At 45.6% G+C, this 26,807-nt stretch overlaps 8 protein-coding genes across 8 annotated transcripts, besides 4 other annotated features; 6 read left to right on the forward strand and 2 right to left on the reverse strand.

Annotated features, from left to right (window-relative positions):
* Positions 1 to 316: 316 nt before the first annotated feature.
* On the reverse strand, positions 317 to 2,589 carry TSTA_107270 (efflux pump antibiotic resistance protein, putative). Its single transcript, XM_002486713.1, has 3 exons — positions 2,265 to 2,589; positions 1,918 to 2,166; positions 317 to 1,843 (listed from the first exon to the last, which is right to left on the reverse strand). The coding sequence occupies exons 2-3, from the start codon at positions 1,995 to 1,997 to the stop codon at positions 712 to 714; spliced, it is 1,212 nt and encodes a 403-aa protein (XP_002486758.1). The 5' UTR covers positions 1,998 to 2,166; positions 2,265 to 2,589; the 3' UTR covers positions 317 to 711.
* Positions 2,590 to 5,038: 2,449 nt separating this feature from the next.
* Positions 5,039 to 6,008, forward strand: TSTA_107280 (uncharacterized protein; the record flags this gene model as incomplete). Its single annotated transcript, XM_002486714.1, has 2 exons — positions 5,039 to 5,315; positions 5,366 to 6,008. 2 exons carry the CDS (start codon positions 5,039 to 5,041, stop codon positions 5,950 to 5,952), a joined length of 864 nt encoding a protein of 287 aa, XP_002486759.1. The 3' UTR covers positions 5,953 to 6,008.
* A 2,265-nt stretch (positions 6,009 to 8,273) lies between these two features.
* On the forward strand, positions 8,274 to 10,618 carry TSTA_107290 (uncharacterized protein; the record flags this gene model as incomplete). Its single annotated transcript, XM_002486715.1, has 3 exons — positions 8,274 to 9,222; positions 9,272 to 9,445; positions 9,528 to 10,618. The coding sequence occupies exons 1-3, from the start codon at positions 8,337 to 8,339 to the stop codon at positions 10,616 to 10,618; spliced, it is 2,151 nt and encodes a 716-aa protein (XP_002486760.1). The 5' UTR covers positions 8,274 to 8,336.
* Positions 10,619 to 10,639: 21 nt separating this feature from the next.
* Positions 10,640 to 14,752, forward strand: TSTA_107300 (multiple ankyrin repeats single kh domain protein, putative; the record flags this gene model as incomplete). Its single annotated transcript, XM_002486716.1, has 1 exon — positions 10,640 to 14,752. One exon carries the CDS (start codon positions 10,640 to 10,642, stop codon positions 14,750 to 14,752), a length of 4,113 nt encoding a protein of 1,370 aa, XP_002486761.1.
* Positions 14,753 to 16,611: 1,859 nt separating this feature from the next.
* Positions 16,612 to 18,707, reverse strand: TSTA_107310 (uncharacterized protein). The gene is made up of 2 exons (XM_002486717.1): positions 18,073 to 18,707; positions 16,612 to 18,022 (listed from the first exon to the last, which is right to left on the reverse strand). Exons 1-2 carry the CDS (start codon positions 18,458 to 18,460, stop codon positions 16,893 to 16,895), a joined length of 1,518 nt encoding a protein of 505 aa, XP_002486762.1. The 5' UTR covers positions 18,461 to 18,707; the 3' UTR covers positions 16,612 to 16,892.
* A 2,277-nt stretch (positions 18,708 to 20,984) lies between these two features.
* Positions 20,985 to 21,010: a sequence feature (AT_rich).
* A 469-nt stretch (positions 21,011 to 21,479) lies between these two features.
* Positions 21,480 to 22,067, forward strand: TSTA_107320 (uncharacterized protein; the record flags this gene model as incomplete). Its single annotated transcript, XM_002486718.1, has 2 exons — positions 21,480 to 21,786; positions 21,844 to 22,067. 2 exons carry the CDS (start codon positions 21,480 to 21,482, stop codon positions 22,065 to 22,067), a joined length of 531 nt encoding a protein of 176 aa, XP_002486763.1.
* A 695-nt stretch (positions 22,068 to 22,762) lies between these two features.
* On the forward strand, positions 22,763 to 23,602 carry TSTA_107330 (retrovirus polyprotein, putative; the record flags this gene model as incomplete). Its single annotated transcript, XM_002486719.1, has 2 exons — positions 22,763 to 22,890; positions 23,002 to 23,602. The coding sequence occupies 2 exons, from the start codon at positions 22,763 to 22,765 to the stop codon at positions 23,600 to 23,602; spliced, it is 729 nt and encodes a 242-aa protein (XP_002486764.1).
* Positions 23,276 to 24,727: a mobile genetic element.
* TSTA_107340 (gag/polymerase/env polyprotein, putative) lies at positions 24,458 to 26,653 on the forward strand (the record flags this gene model as incomplete). Its single annotated transcript, XM_002486720.1, has 6 exons — positions 24,458 to 24,509; positions 24,591 to 24,947; positions 25,056 to 25,081; positions 25,127 to 25,498; positions 25,577 to 25,820; positions 25,992 to 26,653. The coding sequence occupies 6 exons, from the start codon at positions 24,458 to 24,460 to the stop codon at positions 26,651 to 26,653; spliced, it is 1,713 nt and encodes a 570-aa protein (XP_002486765.1).
* Positions 25,244 to 26,317: a mobile genetic element.
* Positions 25,580 to 26,077: a mobile genetic element.
* Positions 26,654 to 26,807: the final 154 nt, after the last annotated feature.

A 26,807-nucleotide genomic window follows, 5' to 3' on the forward strand; every position in this document is an offset into this window, starting at 1 on the left:
AACTTGGTTTTCTTTGAGCACAGCGCCTACATGGGTTTGTGGGTGCATGACAGGTGCATTGATGGCACCTGATGCAAGCTTCCCCCACCACCAGCGACTAAACATCCCTACTAAATAGGTAGCTGATAGACAATTATTGTCCATTTCTTTGTCTCCGGTTTAATAGGCTGTTTGTCCGGTTTCACGAGACCACAAATGAGCTGGCGGTGGTTCACTTTTTGCCGCAGAACTTTGACTTAGTTACGGTAGTCACTGTGGTAAAAAGTGACCCACCGTACTGCCAGCTCATCTGTATCCTGCGGTTTCACCCACTATTAACAAGCGAGTTGTATAATACTTCATTTGATTATTGTTATACTGACAGGTGGCACTTGATATGGACTAAGTCACTCCAAGGTTTGTTGATTGTCCTTCTCCTTCCTGTCTAGTCCTTCACGATCTTCTAAGGGACTTTTTTAGAGTGCCCTGGGAATAGACATTATTAGGCAAGAAAGAGAAACCTGAACTACTAAATGCTAGTCTTGATACCTGCTTGTAAGAACAAATGCCATGACCTACCCGAAAGTATATCAATCTCCTCATAGCTTATTTGACACCTCACTATGCTCTCGACCTTCTCACCCTCGGTATATTCAGTGCCTGTAAAAGATGTGTCCTACCAGGACTCACTAAATGTGCCAACCCTGAGGATCAAATGAGGGTGACTGGCCATTATGGAGACGGTTCTTGAGTAGCTTCCGCATCATTAGAAGGAGGGAGCTTGACAAAAAGTTTTTCGCGTTTCATAAAGATGGCAAGGACTGTAGAGACCGCTGCCGCCGCGATCATCATAATAAAGACGTCGGCTATACTCTCAACAACAGCCCCTAGAACTCGAGTCCGGTCAGACGGCGACAAGGTAGTGAAAAAGGACGCTCTGACCCCGGAGATGGCTTGTTGAATTACACCCCTAGCCGCACCGGGCAGGATATAACTGATTTTATCCGTGGCTCTGTTCAGTAAGATGCTGTTGGAAAGTGCCAGCGCCAATTTAATGCCACCTACTTGGCCAACGCCAATAAAAGCAGTAGCCTGAGATAACTGCTGTGGAGGTGCCTTTACCTGTGCGACAGCGAAGCCGGCCTGAGAGTACAATCCTGTGCCTAAAGCAGCAAGGACAGAGAATCCGTAGACCCGACCACGGCTCATATACAGGTCGATGGTATGCAGAAGACAGCTGCCTATCAGGGCGAAAATTGCGCCGAGCAAGTACCATGGCATGTAATAGCCCAACTTAGCCATCATGGCGCCGTTGAGCATGACAGCAAACACGAGCACGAGCACAAACGGAAGCAAGCGAACACCGCTATCGATGGCATTATCCCCCTTGGTAAATTGGAAAAAGATGGGGATAAAATAAATCGGGAGCATGACCAAAGTCTGCGCAATCGCCATTTGGGAAAAGAGAATATCCATCTCCCACGACCGCACCAGGTCCACAGGGAAGAGTCGACGGGATGAAGTTGTCAAGAGAGCAAAAGCTTGCTGCAAAATAAACAACACCCAAAGAACTCCCGTGCTGATAAATAGGCCGATTATTTGACCGCTATCCCATCGGTAGACGCCTCCACCAAATGAGATAGCCATAACCAGTGTAGTCATTGCCCCCGCACTCAGAATGCCTCCGACAAAATCCAGCTCCTTTGCTCGGGTCAGGATACCGATACCAGGTCGTGGATTGTATCCGGGCAGAAGAAAAAGATAGACGGGTGCTGCGGTGCCACCAATGCAGAGATTAATGTAAAAAGACCATCTCCAGGTTGCTGAGCTATCTGCAAACGCTCCGCCGATGATAGGACCGAGACTGGAAAAAGTCAGAATGAGAGAACAAAATGGGCCAAAAAAATGGAAGAAAAGAATATCTGTGGAAGAACGTACATTGTGCCAATACCCCATGTCAGGCCCACGAACCCCAGATACAGCGGTCTCTCTGCTTCTGTCGTCAAGGTAGATACCATGTTGATTGTTCCTAGGTAAATACTGATTCCTCCGATTCCACATATTGCTCGCCCAATAATCAGGGCATCGAGGGTTGGCGCTGCGCCGCAAACTGCCGAACCGACCTCGAAAGTTACGACACCCGCAATGAATAGTGGCTTGTTATTGAAATGGCCATAAAGTTGGCCCCTGAGCTCACTCACTACATTAGTATACATTTATGTATACATTCATGGATATGATTGAGCTTGATATTAGAGACTGTCCGGCATGAGAGTTTCTTTTACCAGAAGAGATTGGTGGCCACGGCACTAAGTCCAAAAGCAACTGAGATCCATGGTAGTTTTTCTATGTCTCCGAGAGTATTTATGATGCTGGGTTGTACATTGGCCACAATCGTGTTGTCTAGTGCGAACAGGAAGAGGGCTGCCAGGAGAGAGAATATAACCAAACCACGAAAAGGCCCTCATGCGGCGGGCTGGAGGGATTGTCTGATCCTCGATAATTGTCGCTGCATTTCCTGATGCGACTTCTTTGCCCTCATAATCGGGCAATGAGTTTGGCGTCGACATGGTGGAAGGTTAGGCTGCTTTCAGGAAAGAATGGTAAAGAACGGTAACATGAACAGATTTGGTTTAGCATTAGTTAATGGGTTTCTTGCGCGGATTGCTAAAAGTCTCTATTTGGCTGGAGTAAGGTAACGTACCTACATCAGTTAATGTATATTTACCTAACTACATAGACAGGCAAGTATGTAGTAGATCTAGCCACACGACAACAAGACTAAGATATAACCGAATAATGAAATTTTAAACTAACATGCATGATTTAAATAGGAGGCTTCGTACCAGCAGTCTCTCACTTGTACCTATAATTAGAGAATGAGTAGCTACCTGGATATTATTGGCTGTGTTTCGTCGACCCTATTTGCTTTAGGTGGCAGGAGTAATAGGATCCGCGGGAAGGATGCCTATCATGCACACCCTGCAGCCACCGTCGAGAGTACAATCCAATAGTTCACTTCATGTTACCCCGGAGGACTCGGAATACACTTCATGTTACCCTCGGGCCTCGAATGTACAAGCGTATTGAACTGCTGTGTCACCAACAGGGCATGTCAAATATCCAAATTCATTAGATATAAATGGATGCATGGTATTTTAGAGACTCGAAAATTAGCATTTCTAGTCTACGGTCAATAAGGCATTCGACATGATGTATATCTTATCCTAGATAAGTATAAACATTGAAGATTACAACCCATATATGCATATGCATCTTCAGCTGCATGGCACCGCGGCCATAATTTATCAATCCCTGGTTTTAACCCTTCTTTTTTTGATGTCCTTATTTTTGGTTTTCGTTAAAACATCGGTCCTGTATTCAATAGTATGGCTAAACATATTGCCTGAAGCATGTGATTTTCTGGTGAGAATTGCCTTATCTCTTTATATCGGCTTTTAAATACCCCGGACCCCTGCCTCCCTCCCCCGGGCCTGTAACTATTTGAATTTTCGCGCATTTAGGTAGGCAAATAGTATTTGTGTGTCATCCATGCTTTCTGGAGCTGTTATCTCTTATGTCCCCGGGCGCAAATACAAAATTGGGGGCTTATTTTGTCGTGAATATGCATTTCCCATGAATTCCTAACAACCGAATGCAGGAATTTGTGGATGTCCACCATAGATATCGTTCCTTGGCTTTATTTGACTTGTTAGGGGGAAAGTTCGGAGTTATAATGGACTTGTTGGGATTTTTGTATTCTGGTTACTTGCCAGCTGACCTTCGGGCCACCAGCCTTGGAAGGGTGCTTGAAGGGAGCTGCAACAGGGTATAATGCATCAATCAGTGAATAGTATGCGTTTGCCATTCCATTGTAACATTACTGGGATGCAAGTAATACCGACTGATATTTGACAGGGCCAGAATCTCGGTCAAGAGCAATACGATTGATTGTTGTTTGTATTTCCCATGATGTAGTAGAGCTAAAAGCAACCCATAAGTGAAATTCGGTAGACATAGAAATTGCGATTCCCTCGGAACATTCTGATACCGCCACCGGATGAGGCTTAGCACTGCCTTGATAGTTTATTTGCCTGGTAGTACTGAAAATACCAAGTGGATATCGAGCGTTATGATTACTATAAGCGATGCTGAAAGTTTCTATCATCTTTTGGTGTATTAGAAGGATGAAGATAATGTATGTGTCTAACTAGACAACTCTGTAGTTAGTCATTCAGTATATTCGGTACTAGATATGCCAGCATGACTTGAATGAACCACCTCATTCCTAGTATCCGGTTTTGGCCTTTAATAAATTCTAAGATCAGTTTGACAAAGCAAAAGAAAACTAAAGACAAGACGCAAACATTAGTCTGCAACCCTACCCAATACTAACATCTCTCTGGATGCGGATGACGCTCGGATTCAAGATGTAGTCATCCCTTCGCACATTCCGTGATGGTAATGACACCGTAGGTGCAGCAAAAACGTGGGATTCTATCGAAGAAGACTGAGGCCACCTATGTTGAAGTTCAGTCCAATTTTTGCCCATGTCAAAACGGTTGATATTTGAATCGTCAATGTCACGATTGATGAGTCTACGGCTAGAGGAATATGATCCCATGTAGCTTGGCGAAGGAACATATTTCCTATAAATACTCTGGACGAGAGAGAATATGCTTGGTATCGAGATGCTGATGACAGAGATAGGGATTTCAGAACCAAGCCAGAATATTGGTACTACGATATTGTCTGTGAATGGTTATTTTTGCTCCTCATCTTTCTCATTCACTCTTGAAAGGTAAAAACGGGCACGACTTACATGTAGGGTCATCTTGAAGACCGCTCCCAGCTCTAGCGATAGATACGAGGCGCCCTATCGACACCACAACAACACTAAAGTAATCGTAGCATGTTAGAGAGATGAATCCAATATAAGAAAAGCTTCGATGTGCAGTTCGATACTACCTTCAGCGGAGTTCTAGTCCAATCTACCTTTGAGGGGCCAGCGATAGATGGTAGTCCGGTGTATAACTGCAGCGCATCTACGTCATGCGCGATGATTGTCCGAGTAGATAGCCATGATCTCCCTATCCAAGAGTACAAGTTCGGGGATGGTGTCGTGGCCTGGGCGAACCCTGGGATTGAGACTTTTAATGTTGGTGGAGTGCTTTATTCTGATATTGGGTTTGGCCAGCTCCACAACTATGATCTTCTGAATAGTGGGCAGAATTTCCCTTTTGGCGAAGCAAGTGGTGTGATCGGTTTCGATATAAACCTGTTCCAAGATTCTGGACAACCTAGTTTTATGTCTGCGATCAGGGATCAGGTGACAGGTAAGCTTCTAATTAATACTCCTAGATAGCTGCATTAATAAGCAATACAGAATGGAAATGTTCCATTGACTTGTTCCGTGAATGGCACAATGGCACATGGACTTTAGGACTCCCGAATAATTTCGGTAATGTCGCTGATATCGCGTGGGTGACACGGAATTATAATCAGCCCACATGGAGTATTAATATTACTGCAATATCAGCCGGCGAGATGAAGACACCTCCAATTCCGACGTGGTCTGCAACGGTTTCTACTCAAGAACAGTCTCTCGTTTGGCCGCAGAAGCTTTTAGACTGGTACTTTACAGGAATCGACGCTATTTGGTCTGCAGCGGACAATACATATCGTTATCCATGCAATACAACCCTGCCTGACTTCACCTTCGGCCTTGGTAACGGCACATTCACGATTCCAGGTACTTATATGCCATATCAGCGCGATAGTACCAGTAATACATGTATTACAATAGTCACAGGAGACAATTCCACAGACTCTAGCCATGAATACATATTCGGTTCTTGGTGGTCGCAACTGGGGGTATTGATCCTTGAGTACGAGAATTCTCTGGTAGGATTTATGAATAAATCGTCGCCTCTGCCAATTTTTGACATTTCGTCGCTTGAAACGTCACTATAAAATGCTCTTCGACAATTATCACACCGTCTCTTAGTTCATTTTGAACAATTTGGTTGCATCTCCCTATATCCCTGCCCCTATGCATTACAACAAAGTGTCATTCACACACGGGCGAAGTCTCCCGTTCAAGATTGCATTAGTTGATGGGTCTATCCATCCTTACTTTGTATTGGACTTCATGTACCTATAATACTCTCGAGGTAGCTGCTCAAGCACTATCATAGTATATTATTACATTACAATCCTCAAATGCCCGACCTCGGTCACAGTCCAGACTCCGTGGATCCGTCCTTGGTCAGGCAGCGCCGTAGTATGGTCCGCGCTATGTTACCTGTTTCGGCGTTAAGATGTCAGCACTCATATCATCCCGCATGGTCTTTTCGATCGATCTGATTTTAGTAGCTTATTTTCTTTGTTTGATCTAACCCACAATGACCAATCACGCTGCGCAGTTAAACTTTTGCAAGACTGCCCCACTCGATCGAAATAGACCATCAGCTGGTTATTCCCAGAATGACCGTAGAAATTATATCAGAACGGTTGCACCTGCAACAATTCAAACAGACTTTTACCTAATTATCCTCCGATCACATTCATGGCGTTTCTTTGATTAAGCCACAGACGATTGAAAATTCCCATAAGCTACAGAGTCATAGATCACAACGACCAGTTCTTTACAGAAATTATCGCAGAGATTGATCACACTACGTGTGACATCACATGGTAAGCTTAAAATTTATCTAGCTGATGCAACGGCTGATGAACCAAGTCCTCATTGTCTACAAAAAGTAATAGGCGAGTGTTTCCAGAACGAACACTTCGACTGGTGTCTCAGCCACCAGCGACTGGCTATCACAAATCACGAGGTCTGTACCCATCCAGAGGCAAAGTATAGCACTTGCAGTGTTGCAATGTGGGTCGATCCAGTATAGTTCCATTAGCGGCTGCCTACAATCGCGCTATACTTGCCGATTTGATGCGTCTAAAACAATCGAGACAAACGACTTCAAAAAGGAAATGCCTAAGAAACTCGGAGAATATGATATGTGTGGTTGCTGGAGATTCAAGATTCTTATGAGAAACAAAACACTATAATGTCGACCATGTCCAGTTTAGGTTCTGTTTATCTTTAAATAATCTATGTTGAATGGCCTTCTCTGCTTCAGTATATATTAGAAGGCCCTCAGGCACATCTGTCATTCAATCCAGCAACATCAATAAATCGATTACCATCTTTGATTTATAGTCGGTCTATTGCCACCAAGTTAACGTCATGAATGTATACTCGTCGATCGAAGAATACCAGCGGTTCCTGGACGATCTTTTCCATAATCTCGAAAAGCAGGTGAATGAAGCAATAAGTGAGAAGCTTTGCGCCTGCTGTGTGAAGTAAGCTAAAGGAAACGATACGTCCATCTAGTCATATCACGTTGAGATGTGTGGAGGGTACTTCTCTTACCATCCGTCTACCATCCGATGACAGCTCCTTGCGGGTTGACATACATGACTGCAAAGTTGTTGTGATCCTGCCGAAAGGGGCGCCTATTCGAGTCACTTGTCATAGTGATCGCCTCGTTTGAATTGTTCGCCAATGCCTAGTTCTGGTTATCAGCGAATGGAAAGCAGAGGGTGGATGGACCATGTAATTTCATGAATGTGGATATGCGAGAAACCTTCTAGCGACTTGACCCCACCAGACCCAGTAGCTAAAATCGACTACAGGCTGGAATTAGATTCTTCGTTTGAAACACTTTTTAACTTTGTACTTGTTGCCGTTTAGACTTCTCTCTTCCCAAGGTAACTGTTTTTGCCATCCCCATGTGGAGATCCAATTATGAGGTGCCTGATTTCACTTGAAACACTAGTACGCTTCTGCCTTAATCTGCCTAATGGATTGCGGGTCATTTCGCATTGATAGTTCCGTTTAGCCAAATTCGAGTATAAGTTAATTGCCGCCTCTCATCGAAATACATTGCATCATGATTAACTTCCAATCGCACTATGAGCGAGTAACAGAAGGATGATAGAAGAGGATGCGCTGAGAAGGACGATGCGGCCGCGCTCAAAATTTGAAGTTGCCCACATGCAATATATGATGGCTTGGTATGATACGACGGATCCTATCGCTCTGAAATTCGGCCACTGAAGGGCCAGATATGTTGCGGAACCATCCTGCAAAGACGTGAACTTCTTCCAATCATAGACGCCCACTTACCGCCGGGATCCCGAAGTCAGCCTCACTCTACTTTCAGCCTTGCCAACATCGAGGGGTTCGCGACGTACGATAAACGTCAGAGGGATCGCAAATTTACTGTCACAGCATCCTCAGTTAGCTTCATACTTGAATTGGTTCTTTTAGATGAATTACTCGATCTTACGCGAATATGGCTGGCCAGCAATATGCGCACGAGGATTATACGATCGGATGGATATGTGCTTTGCCAAAGACTGAACTCGTGGCCGCCGCAGCAATGCTAGACGAGGAACACCCAGTGCTGCCAGCGGCCGATCCGCATGACGCCAACTCCTATCTCCTTGGGAGGATCGGTGATCACAATGTGGTAATAGCCTGTCTCCCCGCTGAAACAACGGGCAAAGTATCGGCTGCCACAATTGCCACAGACTTGATCCGCAGCTTTCCATCGATCAGATTCGGGCTGATGGTCGGAATTGGGGGTGGCGTACCGTATTACGCATCACAGCGACAAGATACGGGCGGTGGAATAGAAGAGGGTGATCTTGATGATTCAGAAGACGAGATGGAGGAAATACCAGATATAAGGCTGGGTGATGTGGTGGTCAGTTTACACACGAAGACCACGGAAGCGGTGGTGCAATACGATTTTGGCAAGTCATTGCAGGCAAAGGGGTTTGTTCATGCCGGGGGCAGACTGAACAAGCCCCCGAACATCGTTTTAAATGCGGTTGCTAGGCTTCAAGCCAATCATGCTCGAGGACACCACAAAATCCCGGAGCTCTTATCAAAAATGCTTGCAGAAAATCCGGCTATGGCGAAATTCCAGCACCCCGGTACCAGAAAGGATCGCCTGTTCAGAGCAGACTTCTTCCATCTAGAAGGTCAAAAGTCATGCAAGGCCTGTTGTGGGCTAGATAATGCAAACGTTGTAAAGAGGACGGACAGGACTGATACAGCCCCAAAGATTCACTATGGTACCATTGGGTCTGCCGACCAAGTGATGAAAGATGCCATCCTTAGGGACCAGTGGGCACTGAAGAAGAGCATTTTATGCTTCGAGATGGAAGCTGCCGGTAAGTCGAGCACCTACTTTCATCGTCTCATGACTAACCTGAGATTTAGGGCTGATGGATTCATTTCCTTGCCTCGTCATCCGAGGTATTTGCGACTACGCTGATTCTCATAAAAATAAGGTGTGGCAGCCGTATGCTGCTGCAACGGCTGCGGCTTATGCAAAAGAGCTGTTACTAGTGATTCCTGGGCAAGGTGTTACGAAGTTATCTACGATCAAGCAGTGTACGTAATCGGGCTGAGAATTTGACACTATAATGTATTGCGTGTATAAAGTAGCTAATACGAAGTCGTTGGATTATCCTAGTATTGCATCTCTCTGACCAGATTGGGGCAATTGACTCTCGCCTTAAAGAAGCTTTCAAACAACGCGAGACCCACCATCATAACCAAGTCATGCGATATCTGACCGAGGACCAACGTCGCTGTCATCAGGTATTCAAGACGTCGACTTATGAAAGGTTCAAAAATATCAATCCCAACCGAGTGGAAGGAACGTGTGAGTGGGCACTAAGGAGCCCTGAGTACCTGCGCTGGTGGAATGCCATACGCAACGATCTCCTGTGGATCTCGGCGGACCCAGGATGCGGTAAATCTGTACTCGCCAAGTCATTGATCGATGAAGTGTTTCCGCTCTCTGACTCGAATGTCTTCATTTTATATTTTTTTTTTAAGGATAACGACGAGCAGAACAATCTGGCCACCGCGTTGTGTGCTGTGCTTCATCAGCTATTCAGCTTGCAGCCACAACTGTTACGACAAGCACTGCCGTTTTGGGAAAGAAATAAAGAGAAAATTCAGAATGAAGTGGACGACATGTGGCGCATTTTCATGGCCGCCATGTCCGATCCCGCATTCAGGAATACAATCTGTGTATTCGACGCCCTTGATGAGTGTCGTGATCATGATCAGAAACTCTTGATTGAGAAACTCGGTGACTTTAATAACAGACGTCCGGCTGGTCAAGGAAATTGGCTGAAGTTTCTAGTGACAAGTCGACCATATGATGATATTCAAGATCGGTTTCGGCCATTGACTGAGCGTTTTCCGCAGATTCATCTCCGCGGTGAAGAAGAGAATGATCAAATCCATGAAGAGATCAATCTAGTAGTAAGAGTCAAATTGGCTGAGCTAGGGAAGGACCTACGTCTGCGTGCAGACACGCAGGAGCGGCTCGAAAGAGAGTTATGCGAAATGAAGCATCGCACATACCTGTGGTTGTATTTAGCAATAGATGATATCAGAAGAACGTTGAAAAATAGTCTTCGGCCAGACCATGAAACCATTCCACCACTTCCGAAGAATGTCCCTGAGGCATACGAACGAATACTAGATCGAGTTCCTTCAGACGAGAAAACCAAGGTGGAAACCATTCTGCGAATTATTGTTGGCGCATGACGTCCACTAACTGTTCAGGAGATGGCCATGGCTTTAGGAGTGGCGACAAGTCCGTCTGCAGAAACAGCAACAGACGCCGGCCTGAACCCTAAAGGATTAGACAAAAAGATACGACAACTGTGTGGGCTGTTTGTTTTCATCAAGGAATCCAAACTCTATCTCATTCATCAGACTGCACGAGAGTTCCTGATTAGCAAACACGATAGCTCTGCCAACGTCCATTGGCATCTGGAGCAGCGCAAAACAGAGATGCAAATGACTGAAATATGTGTCAAATACCTTCTTATGAATGATCTGGTCAGCAATGGGGAAGAGTCTGTACGGAGCTTACTGGATTATTCTGCAGAAAATTGGGCCGATCATTTTCGAGACGTATTATCCCCGGAAGATGAGGTAGTGGATAGGGTCTGGAAGCTGTATGATGTCACAACGGAACGATTTCGCTTGTGGTTTCCTAAATTTTGGAGTGCAGTAATGTCACATCGTGGAGACCCGCAAATGAAGGCGTTACATTTGGCTGCTTTCAATGGCCATCCAGACGTACTGTACCGGGTAGATGTGAATAAAACAAGTGCAATTGATCTGGTCGACGGGTCAGGGACGACAGCATTACAATGGGCTTGTGAACAAGGACATCATAAGATTGCTCAGCTACTTCTCGAAAAGGGAGCAGACGTTAATGCTCAGGGTGAAAAATACGGCAATGCTCTTCATGCTGCTGCGCGAGGAGGAAACCCTAAGCTCATGCAGCTACTCCTCGAAAATGGAGCAGACGTCAATGCTCAGGGTGGAGAATACGGCAATGCTCTCGTTATTGCTACTCGAGAAGGGAACCCTGAGATTGTTCAGCTACTCCTCGAAAAGGGAGCGGATGTCAATGCTCAGGGTGGACAATACGGCAATGCTCTCCAGGCTGCTGCTCAAGGAGGACAACTTGAGATTGTTCAGCTACTCCTTAAAAAGGGAGCGGATGTTAATGCTCAGGGTGGAGAATACGGCAATGCACTCCAGGTTGCTTCTGGTGAAGGACACCTTGGGATTGTTCAGCTACTACTCGAAAAGGGAGCGGATATCAATGCTCAAGGTGGAGAATACGGCAATGCTCTTTTTCGTGCTACTGAAAGAGGACATCTTGACATTATTCAGCTACTACTCGAGAAGGGAGCATATGTCAATGCTCCAGGTAGATTCGATAGCAATGCTCTCTACGCTGCTACTGAAAGGGGATATCTTGTGATTGTTCAGCTTTTACTCGAGAAGGGAGCAGATGTTAATGCTCAGGGCGGAAAATATGGCAATGCTCTTTTCTGTGCTACTGAAAGAGGATATCTTGATATTATTCATCTACTACTCGAGAAGGGAGCAGATATCAATGCTCCAGGTGGGTTCGGTGGCAATGCTCTCCTCGCTGCTATTCAAGGGGGACATCGTGGAATTGTTCAGCTATTACTCGAAAAGGGAGTAGATATCAATGCTCATACGTTATTTGGAAATGCTCTCTACTTTGCTACTGAAAGTGGACATCTTGAGATCGTTAAGCTATTACTCGAGAAGGGAGCAGATATCAATGCTCAGGGTGGACAATATGGCAATGCTCTTCAGGTTGCTGTTCAAGGCGGGAAACAAGAGGCTATTCAGCTATTACTCGAGAAGGGAGCGGATATCAATGCTCAGGGTGGAGAATATGGCAATGCACTCCAGGTTGCTTCTGGTGAAGGACACCTTGGGATTGTTCAGCTACTCCTCGAAAAGGGAGCGGATGTCAATGCTCAGGGTGGACAATACGGCAATGCTCTCCAAGCTGCTGCTCGAGGAGGACATCTTAAGATTGTTCAGCTACTACTCGAAAAGGGAGCGGATGTCAATGCTCAGGGTGGAGAATACAGCAATGCTCTCCAAGCTGCTGCTCGAGGAGGACATCTTAAGATTGTTCAGCTACTACTCGAAAAGGGAGCGGATGTCAATGCTCAGGGTAGAGAATACGGCAATACTCTCCAGGCTGCTGCTCACGGAGGACACCTTGGGATTGTTCAGCTACTCCTCGAAAAGGGAGCGGATGTCAATGCTCAGGGTGGACAATACGGCAATGCTCTCCAGGCTGCTGCTCGAGGAGGATATCTTGAGATTATTCAGCTACTCCTTAAAAAGGGAGCGGATGTTAATACTCAGGGTGGAGAATACGGCAATGATCTCCAGGCTGCTGCTCGAGGAGGACATCTTGAGATTGTTCAGCTACTCCTTAAAAAGGGAGCGGATGTTAATGCTCAGGGTGGAGAATACGGCAATGCTCTCCAGGCAGCTGCTCGAGGAGGATATCTTGAGATTATTCAGCTACTCCTTAAAAAGGGAGCGGATGTTAATGCTCAGGGTGGATACTATGGTAATGCTCTCCAGGCAGCTGCTCAAGGATGGAATCCTGAGATCGTTCAGCTACTACTTGAGAAGGGAGCAGATGTTAATATTCAGGGTGGAGAATTCCGCAACGCTCTCCAAGCTGCTGTTCAAAGAGGGACTATTAATATCGTGCAGCTACTCCTCGGAAAGGGAGCAGATGTTAATGCTCATGGGGGATACTATAGTAATACTCTCCAGGCTGCTGCTCGACGAGGAAACCCTAAGATTGTCCAGCAACTTTTCGAAAATGGAGCAGATGTCAATGCTCAGGGTGGAGAATACGGCAATGCTCTCCAGGCTGCTGCTACTAGCGGATATCTTGAGATTGTTCAACAACTCCTCGAAAATGGAGCAGATGTTAATTCTCAAGGTGGAAAATTCGGAAATGCTCTCCAGGCCGCTGTTCAAAGAGGGAATATTAAGATCGTGCAGCTAATCCTTGAAAAGAAAGCAGATGTTAATGCTCAGGGTGGACAATACAGCAATGCTCTCCAGGCTGCTGCTCAAGGAGAGCATCTTGACATTATTCAGCTACTACTTGAAAAGGGAGCGGATGTCAATGCTCAGGGTGGATACTATGGCAATGCTCTCCAGGCTGCTTCTGCTGAAGGACAGCTTAAGATCGTTCAACTATTACTTGAGAAGGGAGCGGATGTCAATGCTCAGGGTGGACAATACGGCAATTCTCTCCAGGCTGCTGCTCGAGGAGGGAACCCTGAGATTGTTCAACAACTCCTCGAAAATGAAGAAGAGAGCTATGCTTATGGAGGATACTATAGCACTTTTCTCCAGGCTGATATTCAAAGAAGATATCTTAAAATTGTGCAGCTGCTCCTCGAAAAAGGAGCAGATGTCAATGCTCAGGGTGGAGAATACGGCAATGCTCTTCAGTCCGCTGTTCAGAAAGGGAATATTAAGATCGTGCAGCTACTCCTCGAAAAGGGAGCAGATGCCAATACTCAGGGTGGACAATACGGCAATGCTCTCCAGGCTGCTGCTAGAGGAGGGAACCCTAAGATTGTCCAGCAACTCCTCGAAAATGGAGCAGATGTCAATGCTCATGGAGGATACTATAGTAAATCTCTCCAGGCTGCTGCTCGAGGAGGGAACCCTGAGATTGTCCAACAACTCCTTGAAAATGGAGCAGATATCAATGCTCAAGGTGGAGAATACGGCAATGCTCTCCAGGCTGCTGCTCGAGGAGGACATCTTGAGATTATTCAGCTACTACTCGAAAAGGGAGCGGATATCAATGCTCGGGGTGGATACTATGGCAATGCTCTCCAGGCTGCTTCTGCTGAAGGACAGCTTAAGATCGTTCAACTATTACTTGAGAAGGGAGCGGATGTCAATGCTCAGGGTGGACAATACGGCAATGCTCTCCAGGCTGCTGCTCGAGGAGGGAACCCTGAGATTGTCCAAGAACTCCTCGAAAATGGAGCAGATATCAATGCTCAGGGTGGAGAATACGGCAATGCTCTCCAGGCTGCTGCTCAAGGAGGATATCTTGAAATTGTTCGGCTACTACTTAAAAAGGGAGCGGATGTCAATGCTCAGGGTGGATACTATGGCAATGCTCTCCAGGCTGCTACTCGAGGAGGACATTTTGAAATCATTCAGCTACTACTTGAGAAAGGAGCGGACGTCAATGTTCAGGGAGGGGAATATAGCAATGCTCTCCAGGCTGCTCCTCAAAGAGGACATCGTGATATTATAGGGTTATTGCAAAACCCCGACTAGCCAATCTTTGGAGCATTCGGAGATGGAGAATGGTTTTTCGCGGCCACATGCTGGTGCTGAGCGGGAAGGTTCCCCGGATTACGTGGGCACGCCACTAAGCAGAGATCCGGGGAAAGCTTCACTTTGTAGATTTTCGTCTCTCTCTCTCTCTCCATGCTTAGTTTCCTAGTTGCAAGCCTCTCAATACATTATGTTGATTTGGACCTTCACATAAAGACAAATCATATCATTCCTCCGTCTGCCTACAGTTGTCTTCCTAAAGTTGTCTGCCATTGATCAGGTGGAATATGTGGCTGGTTTACAGGCAGAAAATCATGCTAGTGGGAGTATTGGTTCGATAATTCCAATTTAGTTTACGATGTGTGCCTAAATCAGCACGAGATGCTGGCTATTCACGGCTCTTAGCCCGTCTCTACTTCTTTTCGTTGACGGCTTCAATTTATTACAATAGTGCACCGTCAGACACGATTTCTTTCGAAATGGGAATCGTTGAGCAAATAAAGCCTCGATCTTGTCCCACCTGAGCTCTTGAGCCTTTAACTTGATAATAAATGTACCCTCCTCGGGCAACTATGGAGTCCTTATTGCAGGACGGGCTCTCCATTGATGTATCCGGGGAAGTTCTATTTGTCTGCCTACGACTGATGGCAAAAGATGCATCTGTGAAAACTCCACGCAATTAAAGACCTCAGATCCACTAGATCGTGACCGAAGGAAGCCGTGGACAGGGATTGGCACACTCTCTGCGCTTAGATCTTCCGGCAATACTCTGGCGGCTTACCACGTGGAGACTCGGTGGATAATTGTCTAGGTACTCGAAAAGCAGATGAAGATTTATCTAGAAATCTCCGACGACGCGTAGCTGGACGCAAACTCTTGCCTGCTTTCTTTATCTCGGAGTAATCTGAGTAGTCTGCGTCGTTCTCGTCGTCAGAGGGAGCCGAGTTCGATTCATAAGAATCTCCGGCGATACCATCTGAGTAGCGCAAATGATTCTTGACTACGAGAACTCTCAGGTAAGATTCATGAGTAAATCATCACCTCTGCCAATCTTTGACGTTTCGTCGCTTTAAACATCACTATAGACAGCTCGTTGACAATTATCACACCCTCTTTTGGTTTCATTTTGAACAATTTGGTTGCATCTCCCTATATACATTGCAACAAACTGTCATCCACATAAGGGCGAAGCTTCCGTTGAAAATTGCTTTACTTAATGGCCTTATCCATCCTTACTGACTTCGTATTGGACTTCATGTACCTATAACACTCTCGAGGTTGCTACAACTAAACGTTGCTCATATCAGATTAGATGCTTATACCAAGCCGATTCTGACTACCAGCTTACCGGTACAGTAAAAGAAGAAATAACCAGCAATACTGTTCACCCTAACCCTGATTATTGAGAGTTATTGGAGGATTTTCACCACTAGCACCAAAGAGGAGAAATCGAGTATATGGGTGAAAAATCAGTGTAATATTAATCTGCCTGTTCTCTCATTTCTACCTGAGATTTCTGTCCCTTTTATATGTGCGAATCCTATACAAATAACCGACTGCAATTCCTTCAATCTGTGTGTCGGAGAATACTCAAAAATGCGCCTGTATTAAGGCTTCAAACTGTATCAAATAGATTCACGCGCCATATCCCTTTTCAGAGTAGTGGTAAAATATGGCCGACAACAGCACTCTGTCTAAATACGCTATATTCCAAAGCAGGGCTTTATATAAGCTTTGGCGGTGATTTTCCAGCTATCATGAGGGGCGAGCAACGGCGGCTATATGGAGCCTTGGTAAGATGCTGAATTGTAGGTGCGTAATACATTCCTTGAGATGACCAGTTAACCTACGAGATCGAACAACTTATTCTGAAACTCGCTGAATTACGGGATATCAGACGCATCCTTCCATCTGTCTGTCATTAGCTGCCAGTAATAGGGTGGCATAGATCGCTTGTTTACAGGGAAAAGTCGTGCTCCTAACTACTGCTTATATCAATCTACGATACGGCGCCAATATTAGTACAAAAAGGTCGTTATGCACGGTTCTTGGTCCGTCCTTTTCTACCTCTTTTTGACGACGTCTTTGATTTAGACTTGATCCGTCCCTTTCTCCCGCTCTTTAAAGACGGCTTCAGTTTCTAACACGATGCTTTCCGATACGGAAATCGCTGTGCAAATAGAGTCTCAATTTTGTGCCATCCAAGCTCTTGGGCCTTTAAATCTTTGATATATGCCTCCTCCTTGGGCGTATATGGAATTTTTGCCGAGAGATGGTCTGCCTGCTGATGTGGCTGAGTAGGTTCTGTTTGACTGGCCGCAATTGATGACAAAAGAGCCGTCTGTGAAAATTCCACACAATAGACGATATTAGATTGAATATATCGTAATCGAAGATGGCCTTGGATGGGGGTTGGTTCACTCTCTGCGCTGAAATCTTCCGGCGGTGACTCTGGTAGCTTCACAGATGGAGACTCAGAAAATGACTGTCTAGGCACTTGAGAAGCAGATGAAGCTTTATCTAAAACTCTTCGAGGGCGTTTAGATGGACGGGAGCTCTTGACTGTTGTTCTTATCTTGCAGGAATTCGAGTAGTCTGCGTCGTTCTCGTTGTCAGAGGGAGCCGAGTCCGATCCACGCGAGTCTCCATTGATACTATCTGAGTACCGCAGATGATCAGAGGTCAGTTGAGTGCTCAGTCGAGTCGACTTTCTCCGCAAAGAAACCGGACCGGATGGAACTGGGACCACGACAAGTGGAGCTGGCGGATAAGAAAGGCATGCTGATGGACTTCTCTTTCGTTTTGCTGATTCTCTTAATTCATTTGAGTTGGCACGTTTTGAATCTCCTGTATCTCCCTGCAATTCGGTGTCTTCACTTATCGCGGTGCTGCCGCCGGCTTCAGGAGTATGATTCTGAACTTCGTTTGCATGTGGAATCTCCATTTGTTGTCCATTGGTAACAGATGAATGTTGTGCAGAGTCCGGTGTGGTTACATCTATTGATTCTGTATTCAACTCATTGGACATTGATGCAGCTGATTCAGCTGTGCAAGATGCCAACGGAGAATCCCCAAATGTAGCTGACGCGATTTCATTGGTTTCGTTCTGTGGATGTGATTCATTTCGTGCGACTGGCTGCACTGGCTCATTAACCGGTATTTCTAGAGATGCTTGGACGGTGAAGCTGGGAGACGGCAAGATGTCTGTCGTGTGACTAGCAACATCAGGATCAGGCGAAGTTGCTTGACCACAGTCCTCGTCTCTATTATCTACTCCACGTTAGTCAAGCACGATCTATGTATACGATTTATCAAATTACCTTGCTGAGAAATGCACATCGAAGACTGTCCATCATCCTCACTTTTGCCATTATAAGAAAAGAAGTCATGTAACACTCGATCAAAATCATTCTCATGTGCCGGATGGGATTGGGCTGTATGTGGCGTGGTAGTGGGGAATTGTAAAGCTTTAGATTCTGCATGGCGATCGGAGGAAATGATAGTGGGTGGTCGGGGAGGCAGAGGGTGAGGTAATACTGGCTGTGGTAATAGAGGGAAGAGGGTTTTGGCAGGGGTTAAAGAGGTAAATTGTGGTGTTTTTGATGCGTGATGGGGGAATGAAGTGGGCTGATGATTGAGGGACTTTGTGGGCCGTGCTGGGAGAGAATGCGGACGGTAAAATCTGATTTCATCCAAGGTAATCGCCATGATAGCATTTTATCAGGGGGGCTGTAGCAGAAAAAAGCTGGCTTCTTAACCAATGTTAGGCTTCAGGCTTCAGGCTGTGAGGGTTTATATACCCGTCTCGTGGTTCAGGAGCTGGTCATGATGATCAGTTTGGCCATATATTCAGTAAGCCGCTCTTGCCGCCTTATTCGCTAGCACTCGATTGAGATGCTACTGTTGCAATGCAAACAGAGTTTTGGTCATAGATAGAGTGACCGTCCTCCAATCAATGAACAGAAACTGCAGCTCAAAAATGAGAAAACGGCTCAGCGGCACACTCAACACGGTTCATCCTCGCGCTCGGCTTTCTTTTGTTCCACAATTGAGGCGATGCTGTTCTCATTCATGCACGGATTATCCCTCATTCAGCTTTCAGCTGCTACCGGACATGGTATCCAGTCGTCTGATTGGAGATTTGAAGTCGGTGAAACTCAGACTCGCTAAGCATCCTTGCATCATCTCCATGATTAATAAAAGTACCATCCACTTTCAAGCAGGCCCCCTTTTTTCATTCCGTGATTGAGGCAAGTTTCGCCCCATCAGTGAACGTATTGTCCTCCGAGTCATCCGCTGTCTTGTATGGATCAAGCCATCTCATTGGAGGTCGAGAGTCAGCAAGGCGAGTAGGGGTGGTAATCGCGATGCTCTTAGTCTCCATCGCGATATGCCTGGTGTTCCAAATAGACTATGCGGTATTTTTGCCATTGGTCTGTCCTCCAAGAAGGCGTTGGTAGTGACAACGGTCATGCACTATCACACAGATAGGACCGCGTTGCGCCATAGGTCAAGAGTCCAGGCCTGAAGTGGCTTGTTTCGAGGATCTCCACCACCACGTAAGCGAGTCACCGGATCAACAGACTCGGCCATTCGATTAAGTTAAGCGAGCAGTGGCCACGGAAAGATGTCCCTGCCTGTTCGAGTCGGGTAAGGAAGGAAAATTGCAGTCGAGTTCACGGGTTTTGAGTCCCAAGCCAGGTAATTCCAGCATATGCTGTGAGTAATGTAGTACGATAGCGTTCCCGAATTGTATTTAGTCTTTTGTCTGAGCAACAGAGTAATCGGATTATTCATTCATCGTGTCATGAAGGGTCAGCGCTGTAGGCATAGAGTGGATCTATAGAAAGAGGGGGAAACAATGGTGTGAGATCGGCAATTTCAATAGTGTCTGACTAGGCAGACACATGGTGATGCTAGACTGCTGCACAGGTCGAGGGATGAGGAACGGACGTGGAAATGAAGGTTGTCGTTTGAGGACGCACTTGCATTTTATATAGGCCTCATCGGGTGGGGCGTCTCCCGTTAAAGCGGCAAGACAAACTACTACTGCCACGGCCCCGCGCTAAACGGGATCGGGTAATAACATTTTCCGTTCCGCGTTGTGGTTGGTCGGGGGCCGAAAGCTGCGCCCCGCTAACCATCACACAGATTACTCAAGTTGTCAAAGCTAAGGGGTACTTAGCACGGTTAATTCAAGACGATAGAATAAACTAAATACACGATAAATGAGTGTCCTTATTTATTCCATCATCATCATAGAATCCATAGAATTCCTCTGATTTCTCTGATCCTCGGATCATAGCTATCATAGAATATCTCTGATCTCTCTGATACCCTAACCCTAATGGTTACGGATAATCCTTGCTTCCGTAGTGCAGTAGTGTAACACTATCTAGTCAATCCATTGGCTGCGGATTCTTGATTCTTCTGACATCTAACCCTCTTCAACTCACCACCACTATTCTATAAACTCTTATTTATTCTTCTATCTTCTAATATTAATACTATCTCTCTTCTTCTCTTTATACTACTATCCCTAACCCTATCTCTCCTTCACATTATTATCTCTAATTCTATCTTCCCTTCATACTACTGAACCCTATCTCTTCTTTACACTATCATCTCTAATTCTATCTTCTTTTCATATTATGATCCTGAATTCTATTCTTCTTGTGACGCTGGCCAATACCTTGCATTTGTTGCTAACTAGGTGAGCCTATCTACGAAAAATAACAAGCATGAAGAAGGAAAGAAGAAAAAAACACAGCGCCCCTCTACGCACAGCTCCTTCATATGATCCTTTGTGTGGACGGAACTTCCCAATACAGTACCGCTCCCAATATAGCATTGCTTAGGGCTCAAGCCCTATCTTGAGATAGCGGGAAAAGCCTCCTAGGATGACACTGTACGGAAAGCTCCGCCGCCAAGCCGTAGAGCTGTCAAGCCGCAGGGCTGGCTGTCACATTCTAATATATGATTAACCATATTTCTATCCTCCTAACATACTACCATTTCTAATTCTATCCTCTGAATATATTTCTTGATCTTTCTTCTCTATCTTTGATGGAAATTGCTCCTACTATGGAATCTATTCTCTTCTATATATATCCTCTTTCTTATTCACTCCCTTAAATTCTAACCCTAAAACTCCATTCCCATGCTCCTTCCTCATATATATTCTTTTCTCTTGAATCATGCATTTCTTCTCTTAATATCTGGACCCGGCCCCTAAAATATATATTTAAAATATATAATCCTTAATCCCTATTCTTCATGGTATTTTGATGCTCTATTCCACTCCACCATATATATCCTACCACCGCCAATACCGGGAAATCATCCCTTATAAAAATCCAAAATCCATCATATGAATACAAATATATGTAACAACCAGCAGGCTTGGGGGTCTCACTATTCTAAGAAATGCACCCATGACGTCTCAAGTTGGGTTTCAACTACAGCAGGAGAAGGTTTATATGTTCGAGGATGGTTTCAGCTCCACCTCGACTGTTGGAGCTATTCGGAATAGGGAGATCTGGTATAACTTATATGTCTATAAAGATAGCAGATGCTCCAGGATAGCAGAAGATAGGTTTCAGTACATTGACATTCCATACCCTACCTTATGTGCTTAGCCTTCAGTGATCCCTCTCGAACATAACTATACATATCCCTCGTAACGTTGTTACAACTCTGAAACCTCTATCCTTCAAGACCAATCACAATGGCAGTATCTACAAGGAGAATTACTCGTTCAGAGCCTTTGGACAGCCAGAACGACCAACAGGACAATGGAATGGGCGTTGATCCTACTCAGGGACCCACCAAATCCAGCGACAATAGCGAAACCCAGGATGGCGAAGTGGACGTCCACCGACCGATGGGACTTCGCGAGATGCAAGAGATTGTGGATAATCAACCACTGTCTACCGAACAACTTCGAGTCCTTACTGACAGGATCTGGGTACTCGTGAAAGCTCGTACAGGAAAACGGGCTAACGAAAACACCGACGATGAGGACGACAGACCACGTAAACGACGAGCCGATCATAACCTTAAATACGATAATATCAAAGAACTCAAAATAGGTACAACCCTCAAAGCCTGGAGCGATTGGAAGATTGAGATCCAACAAGCTTTCGATGCATCCCTATATAAATATGACAACAACCGAACCAAAGTAATCAAGGCACTGATTCACCTTCATGAAGATTGCAAAACAATGTGGAATAACCATATCCGCTCTGCTCCTGACGATAAATATAACTGGAAAGCCTTTAGTACCTGGCTCAACTCTACTATTCAGGACTAAGGAAATGATGAGATCAAAACACAGATTGAGTGGAGCAAGGCCAGATAGAGATTTGATCAAACCCCATAGGCTTTTGACGCTTATCTCACAAGCCTTAAGAGAGAAATGGAGCCGAAGAATGAACGTACTCAAGCAATGGAATTCTTCAGCCGGTTGCGACCAAGTCTACAGCGTGCCATTCGACTCAGCAGAATCAATCCATTGCCTCAAACTCGACAAGCAATGCTATCTCTCGCCACACGTATGTGGGAAGAGATCAAGCATGATGAAAAGAATCCTAGAAAGAAGGACCCTAAAAAACCAGAGACCAGGACTGATAATCCAACCACCCCACTTGTTTCATCAAAGCATGCCTGAAAAATGGACAATAAAAATAAGGACAAGGCCCAGAATAAAACAGGAAAGCCAAGAGGCCCAAAGGAATTTGCCTCGGGCAAAAATGAGAAAGGAGAGCGAATTTGCTTCACTTGTGGTAGTACAGAGCATCTTACTAGCTACCATAAAAAGGATAATAAGGGAGATGCTAAGAAGAAGAAACCAGGCATTCACATCATCTAAAAAGTTGGCCGGAAGAAAGGTCATAACTGAATGGCCGAGCAGGCATGGGACCTTTCAGACTCGTCGGGAAACAAGTAAGGCTCCCTTCGGGTCCTGAAGAAGAGCCGCGGATGCATACAGGGAATTACCTACGCACCATGGGCCAGCTAAACGTCTTGGACAGCGATCCAGAGGACGTAGAGATCGCACTGGATACGTGCGCAGAAATCGACACGATTGGTATCGACTTTGCAGAACAGCGAGGACTGAAGCCGTATATCAAAGGGTACCCTAAGCTATAGCAGTCAGCTGGGAATGTTCAGCACGAAGCGAAAGGGGCTTATTGGGCCACATGGAGTATGACTGACCATTATGGGGTCACTCATTCCTATCGAAGGCCTTTCCTAGCTGTGAATAAAGCGCCAGAAGACGCACCATTGCTCTTAGGAGAACATACACTGGGAGAGATTGGAGTTAATATCTTATTATGGACAAAAGAGACTAGGGGCAACCAGTGGCGATTCCACCTACCCACCAATGGAGAACCAACCGAGCACTATGTAAAAGTCGAATCGACTAAGACATTCCAGAAGAGACTGATGAAAGGACTAAAGGTATACGCACTCATGGAGTATAATCCACTACTTGACAAGACTAGCTATATAGATAGCAAGGATAGTCTGCCAAGTACCTTGAAGAAATATACCGACGTTTTCTCTCCTCAAAATGCGGAAAAGCTAGCACCAAACTGTGAAGGAGTTGACCTAGCAATTGAGATCCAAGAAGGACAAGAACCGTCATATAGGCCACTCTACCCATTGTCACGAGCGGAACTGGAAGTCCTACAGCGCTACCTCCAAGAGAATCTCGAGAAAGGCTTCATCAGACCGTCAAAAAGTCCAGCTGCATCACCGATCCTATTCGTACCAAAGAAGGACGGTACACTGAGACTCTGTGTTGATTACCAAGGCCTTAATAAAGTCACCATTAAGAACTGATACCCATTGCCATTGATGGGCGAAATACTGGACCGCGTGAATGGAGCCAGAGTGTTCAGCAAGATTGATTTGAAGGATGTATACTATCGTATTCGAATCCAGCCAGGAGACGAGTAGAAGACGGCATTCCGCACCCGTTATGGCCATTATGAGTACTTAGTGATGCCGTTTGGGCTGACAAATGCACTAGTGGCATTTCAAGGTTATATTAACCAGGCCCTGAGAGGTTTGGTTGATGACTTTTGCATTGTATATCTGGATGATATCCTGATCTTCTCCAAGACGGAGGAAGAGCATATAGAGCATTTGAGACTTGTATGTGAATGGCTACGAACAGCCGAACTGTATGCAAAACCCTCAAAGTGCCAGTTCTACTAGAATGAAATGGAGTTCCTGGGCTTCATCATCAATGACCAGGGAGTCAAAATGGACCCAGAGAGAGTCCGAACAATTAGCGAGTGGAAGGAACATCCACCAGGATTGTACCAGGATGTTCAAGTGTTCCTTGGGTTCTGTAACTTCTACAGAAGATTCATCCAAGGGTATTCGCGCATTGCCAGGCCACTTACAAGCCTGATGAAGGGCAGTAAGGATGGCAAGAAAACTAGTGATTTCCGCAGGGAATGGGGTAACACTTAGCAGGAGGCATTCCTTGAGTTATTGAGTGCTTTTGAAACTGTACTATTGCTGTAACACTTTGATCCAGACCTTCCAACACGGCTGGAGACTGATGCATCCAAATACGCGCTTAGTAGAATACTATCGTAGTTGTTTAAAGAATGATGGCACCTCATTACCTTCTATTCTAGACAGTTCAAGGGTCCCAAACTGAACTATGGGACACTAGACTAAGAAATGCTAGCAATTGTGGGAGCTTTCAAGCATTGGAGACACTACTTGAAGGGTAGTAAGTATCCAGTGGAGATACTGACGGACTATCACAATTTACAGACTTTTATGAAATAGTCTAGGCTAAATGGTTGTCAAGCACAATGGTGCTATTACCTTACATCATACGATTTCGTAATTAAATGGCGGTCGGGATCAACAAATCCGGCAGACGCGCTGTCACGAAGACCAGACTATATAAGACAAAATCAGAAGGATGATCCAGAAGACTCATCCTTAAGGTTGTTGATGACGCTAGGGGTAAAGATCGCTCGCGTACAACAGATCTGCACAAGCTATCGTCGGAGGGTGATGCAATCCCGCGATAATGAAAATCCTCAAGGAAGTGAGGAAGAGAAGACCTGCAAGGTTAGCGAGGAGTCAACGCAAGCAAGTGAAAAGCCACAAGATATGGTCACCTGTGTATATGATAGTGAGTCGGGACGACAGGTGCAAGGTCGGGCTTGTGAATACGACAGTGAGTCGGGACGACAAGTGCTAACAGAAACCTGTGTATACAACAGTGAGTTGGGAAGACAGGAATCCAAATGGCAGAGGGGGACAGTGTGTCCGGGCCCGTTGGGACCCTCTGTAACACCCTAAGGAGATGGGGTTGAGACTGATCACCTCATTTAGTGTGTATTGACTCAGAAGGTCACACGCCAAAGGGCTCGGCAGGCGGTCCTGAATGAAGCACCACGGCAGGAACCCTCAGAGGGCCTGCGGCAGTTGGTAGCAGCTGCCCAGATGGAAGATGCCTTCTATATGCGGGTAGACAAGGACCTCAGCGAAGGAGACTCTACAAGACTGCACTATGGCTGTACAAGTGACGGAGTGTTGCTGTACAAGGGCCGGATACTAGTCCCTAATCAAAGGAGTCTAGTACACGAGATCCTAAGGTTACACCATGACGAACCATCCGCCAGGCATTGGGGAATCCAAAAGACATTGGACCTCTTGCAGCGGAAGTTCAAATGGGAGGGCATGAGACAAGACGTCGAGGAATACGTATAGACGTGTCTAGTCTGTTAAGGAAATGCCGCTCCAAGACATAAGCCCTATAGGCAATTGGATCCCTTACTACAGCTAAGCAGGCCATGGAAGGAGATATCAATGGATTTCATCACTCAATTGCCAGTATCCAAAGTAGGGACAGAGGAATATAACACCATTCTGACAGTCGTGGATCGATACACTAAGATGGCTATATTCCTGCCTGTCCAGGATACTATTGACGCAGCTGAGATGGCGGAATTGCTCCACAAAGAAGTTGAATTGCGATATGGATGCCCCAGTGGGATCGTATCAGACAGAGACTCGAGAATCACTAGTAAGTTTTAGGCTAAGATATGCCACTATTCCTTTATCAAGAGAAGAATGTCTACTGCTTTTCATCCACAGACCGATGGCCAGACAGAGATCCTAAATAGGATTATCGAAGGCTACTTGCGAGCATTTACTAGCCTTGAATAAATGGATTGGGCAAAGCTACTGCCTACAGCCGCGTTTACATACAATAACAGCATGAATCACACGCTTTGCGTATCCCCGTTCAAGGCCCTATATGGGTTTGACCCGGAATTTCACATCGACGTTGCGGACAACGTCCTAGAAGGGGAGATACCTACAGCCAAGGACCATATTCAAAAACTCCATAAACTTAGACAAGGACTGCGAGACCAGCTGAACACGGCACGGCAACGTCAAATTGAATACTATAACAAGCGACATACGCCGAAGACCTTTAAAAGAGGAAGCCTAGTGAAGTTATCGACACGGAATCTGAAGCTTAAAAACAAGAAGCTCCAACCTCGATTTGTTGGCCCTTTTCGAATTACAGAAGTAATAGGGTCTCAGGCATATCGACTAGCACTTCCCCAGCAATACTCACGACTTCATGATGTGTTCCTAATCCAGTTGCTCAAAGAATACCATCCTAGGAAGAAACAAGAGATAATGCCATTACCAGAACTAGAAGACAATCCTGAGGAATATAAGGTGGAAGAAATCCAAGATAAACGAATGATAAAGGGAAAGGTTCACTACCTGATCAAGTGGACAGGATGGCCTTCGGAATACAATCAATGGATACCAGAAGATGATATGAATGCACCAAGGTTGATCCAAGGTTTCAAGAAATCCCGAAAACGCAAAAGAAGGTGAAGCCAGACGATGTACTATAGTGGTTTTTATCCGATATCCTCGGTTTTCCCACTATATGGATCATACCAGATCTAGCAAATGCGTACTTCATGGCTCGCGTGGACGCAAGCCCTTGAAGAGGGGGATAGTTGTAACAACCAGCAGGCTTGGGGGT

This window comes from Talaromyces stipitatus, genomic scaffold, assembly GCF_000003125.1.
Source record: "Talaromyces stipitatus ATCC 10500 scf_1105507295511 genomic scaffold, whole genome shotgun sequence".
NCBI lineage: Eukaryota > Fungi > Ascomycota > Eurotiomycetes > Eurotiales > Trichocomaceae > Talaromyces > Talaromyces stipitatus.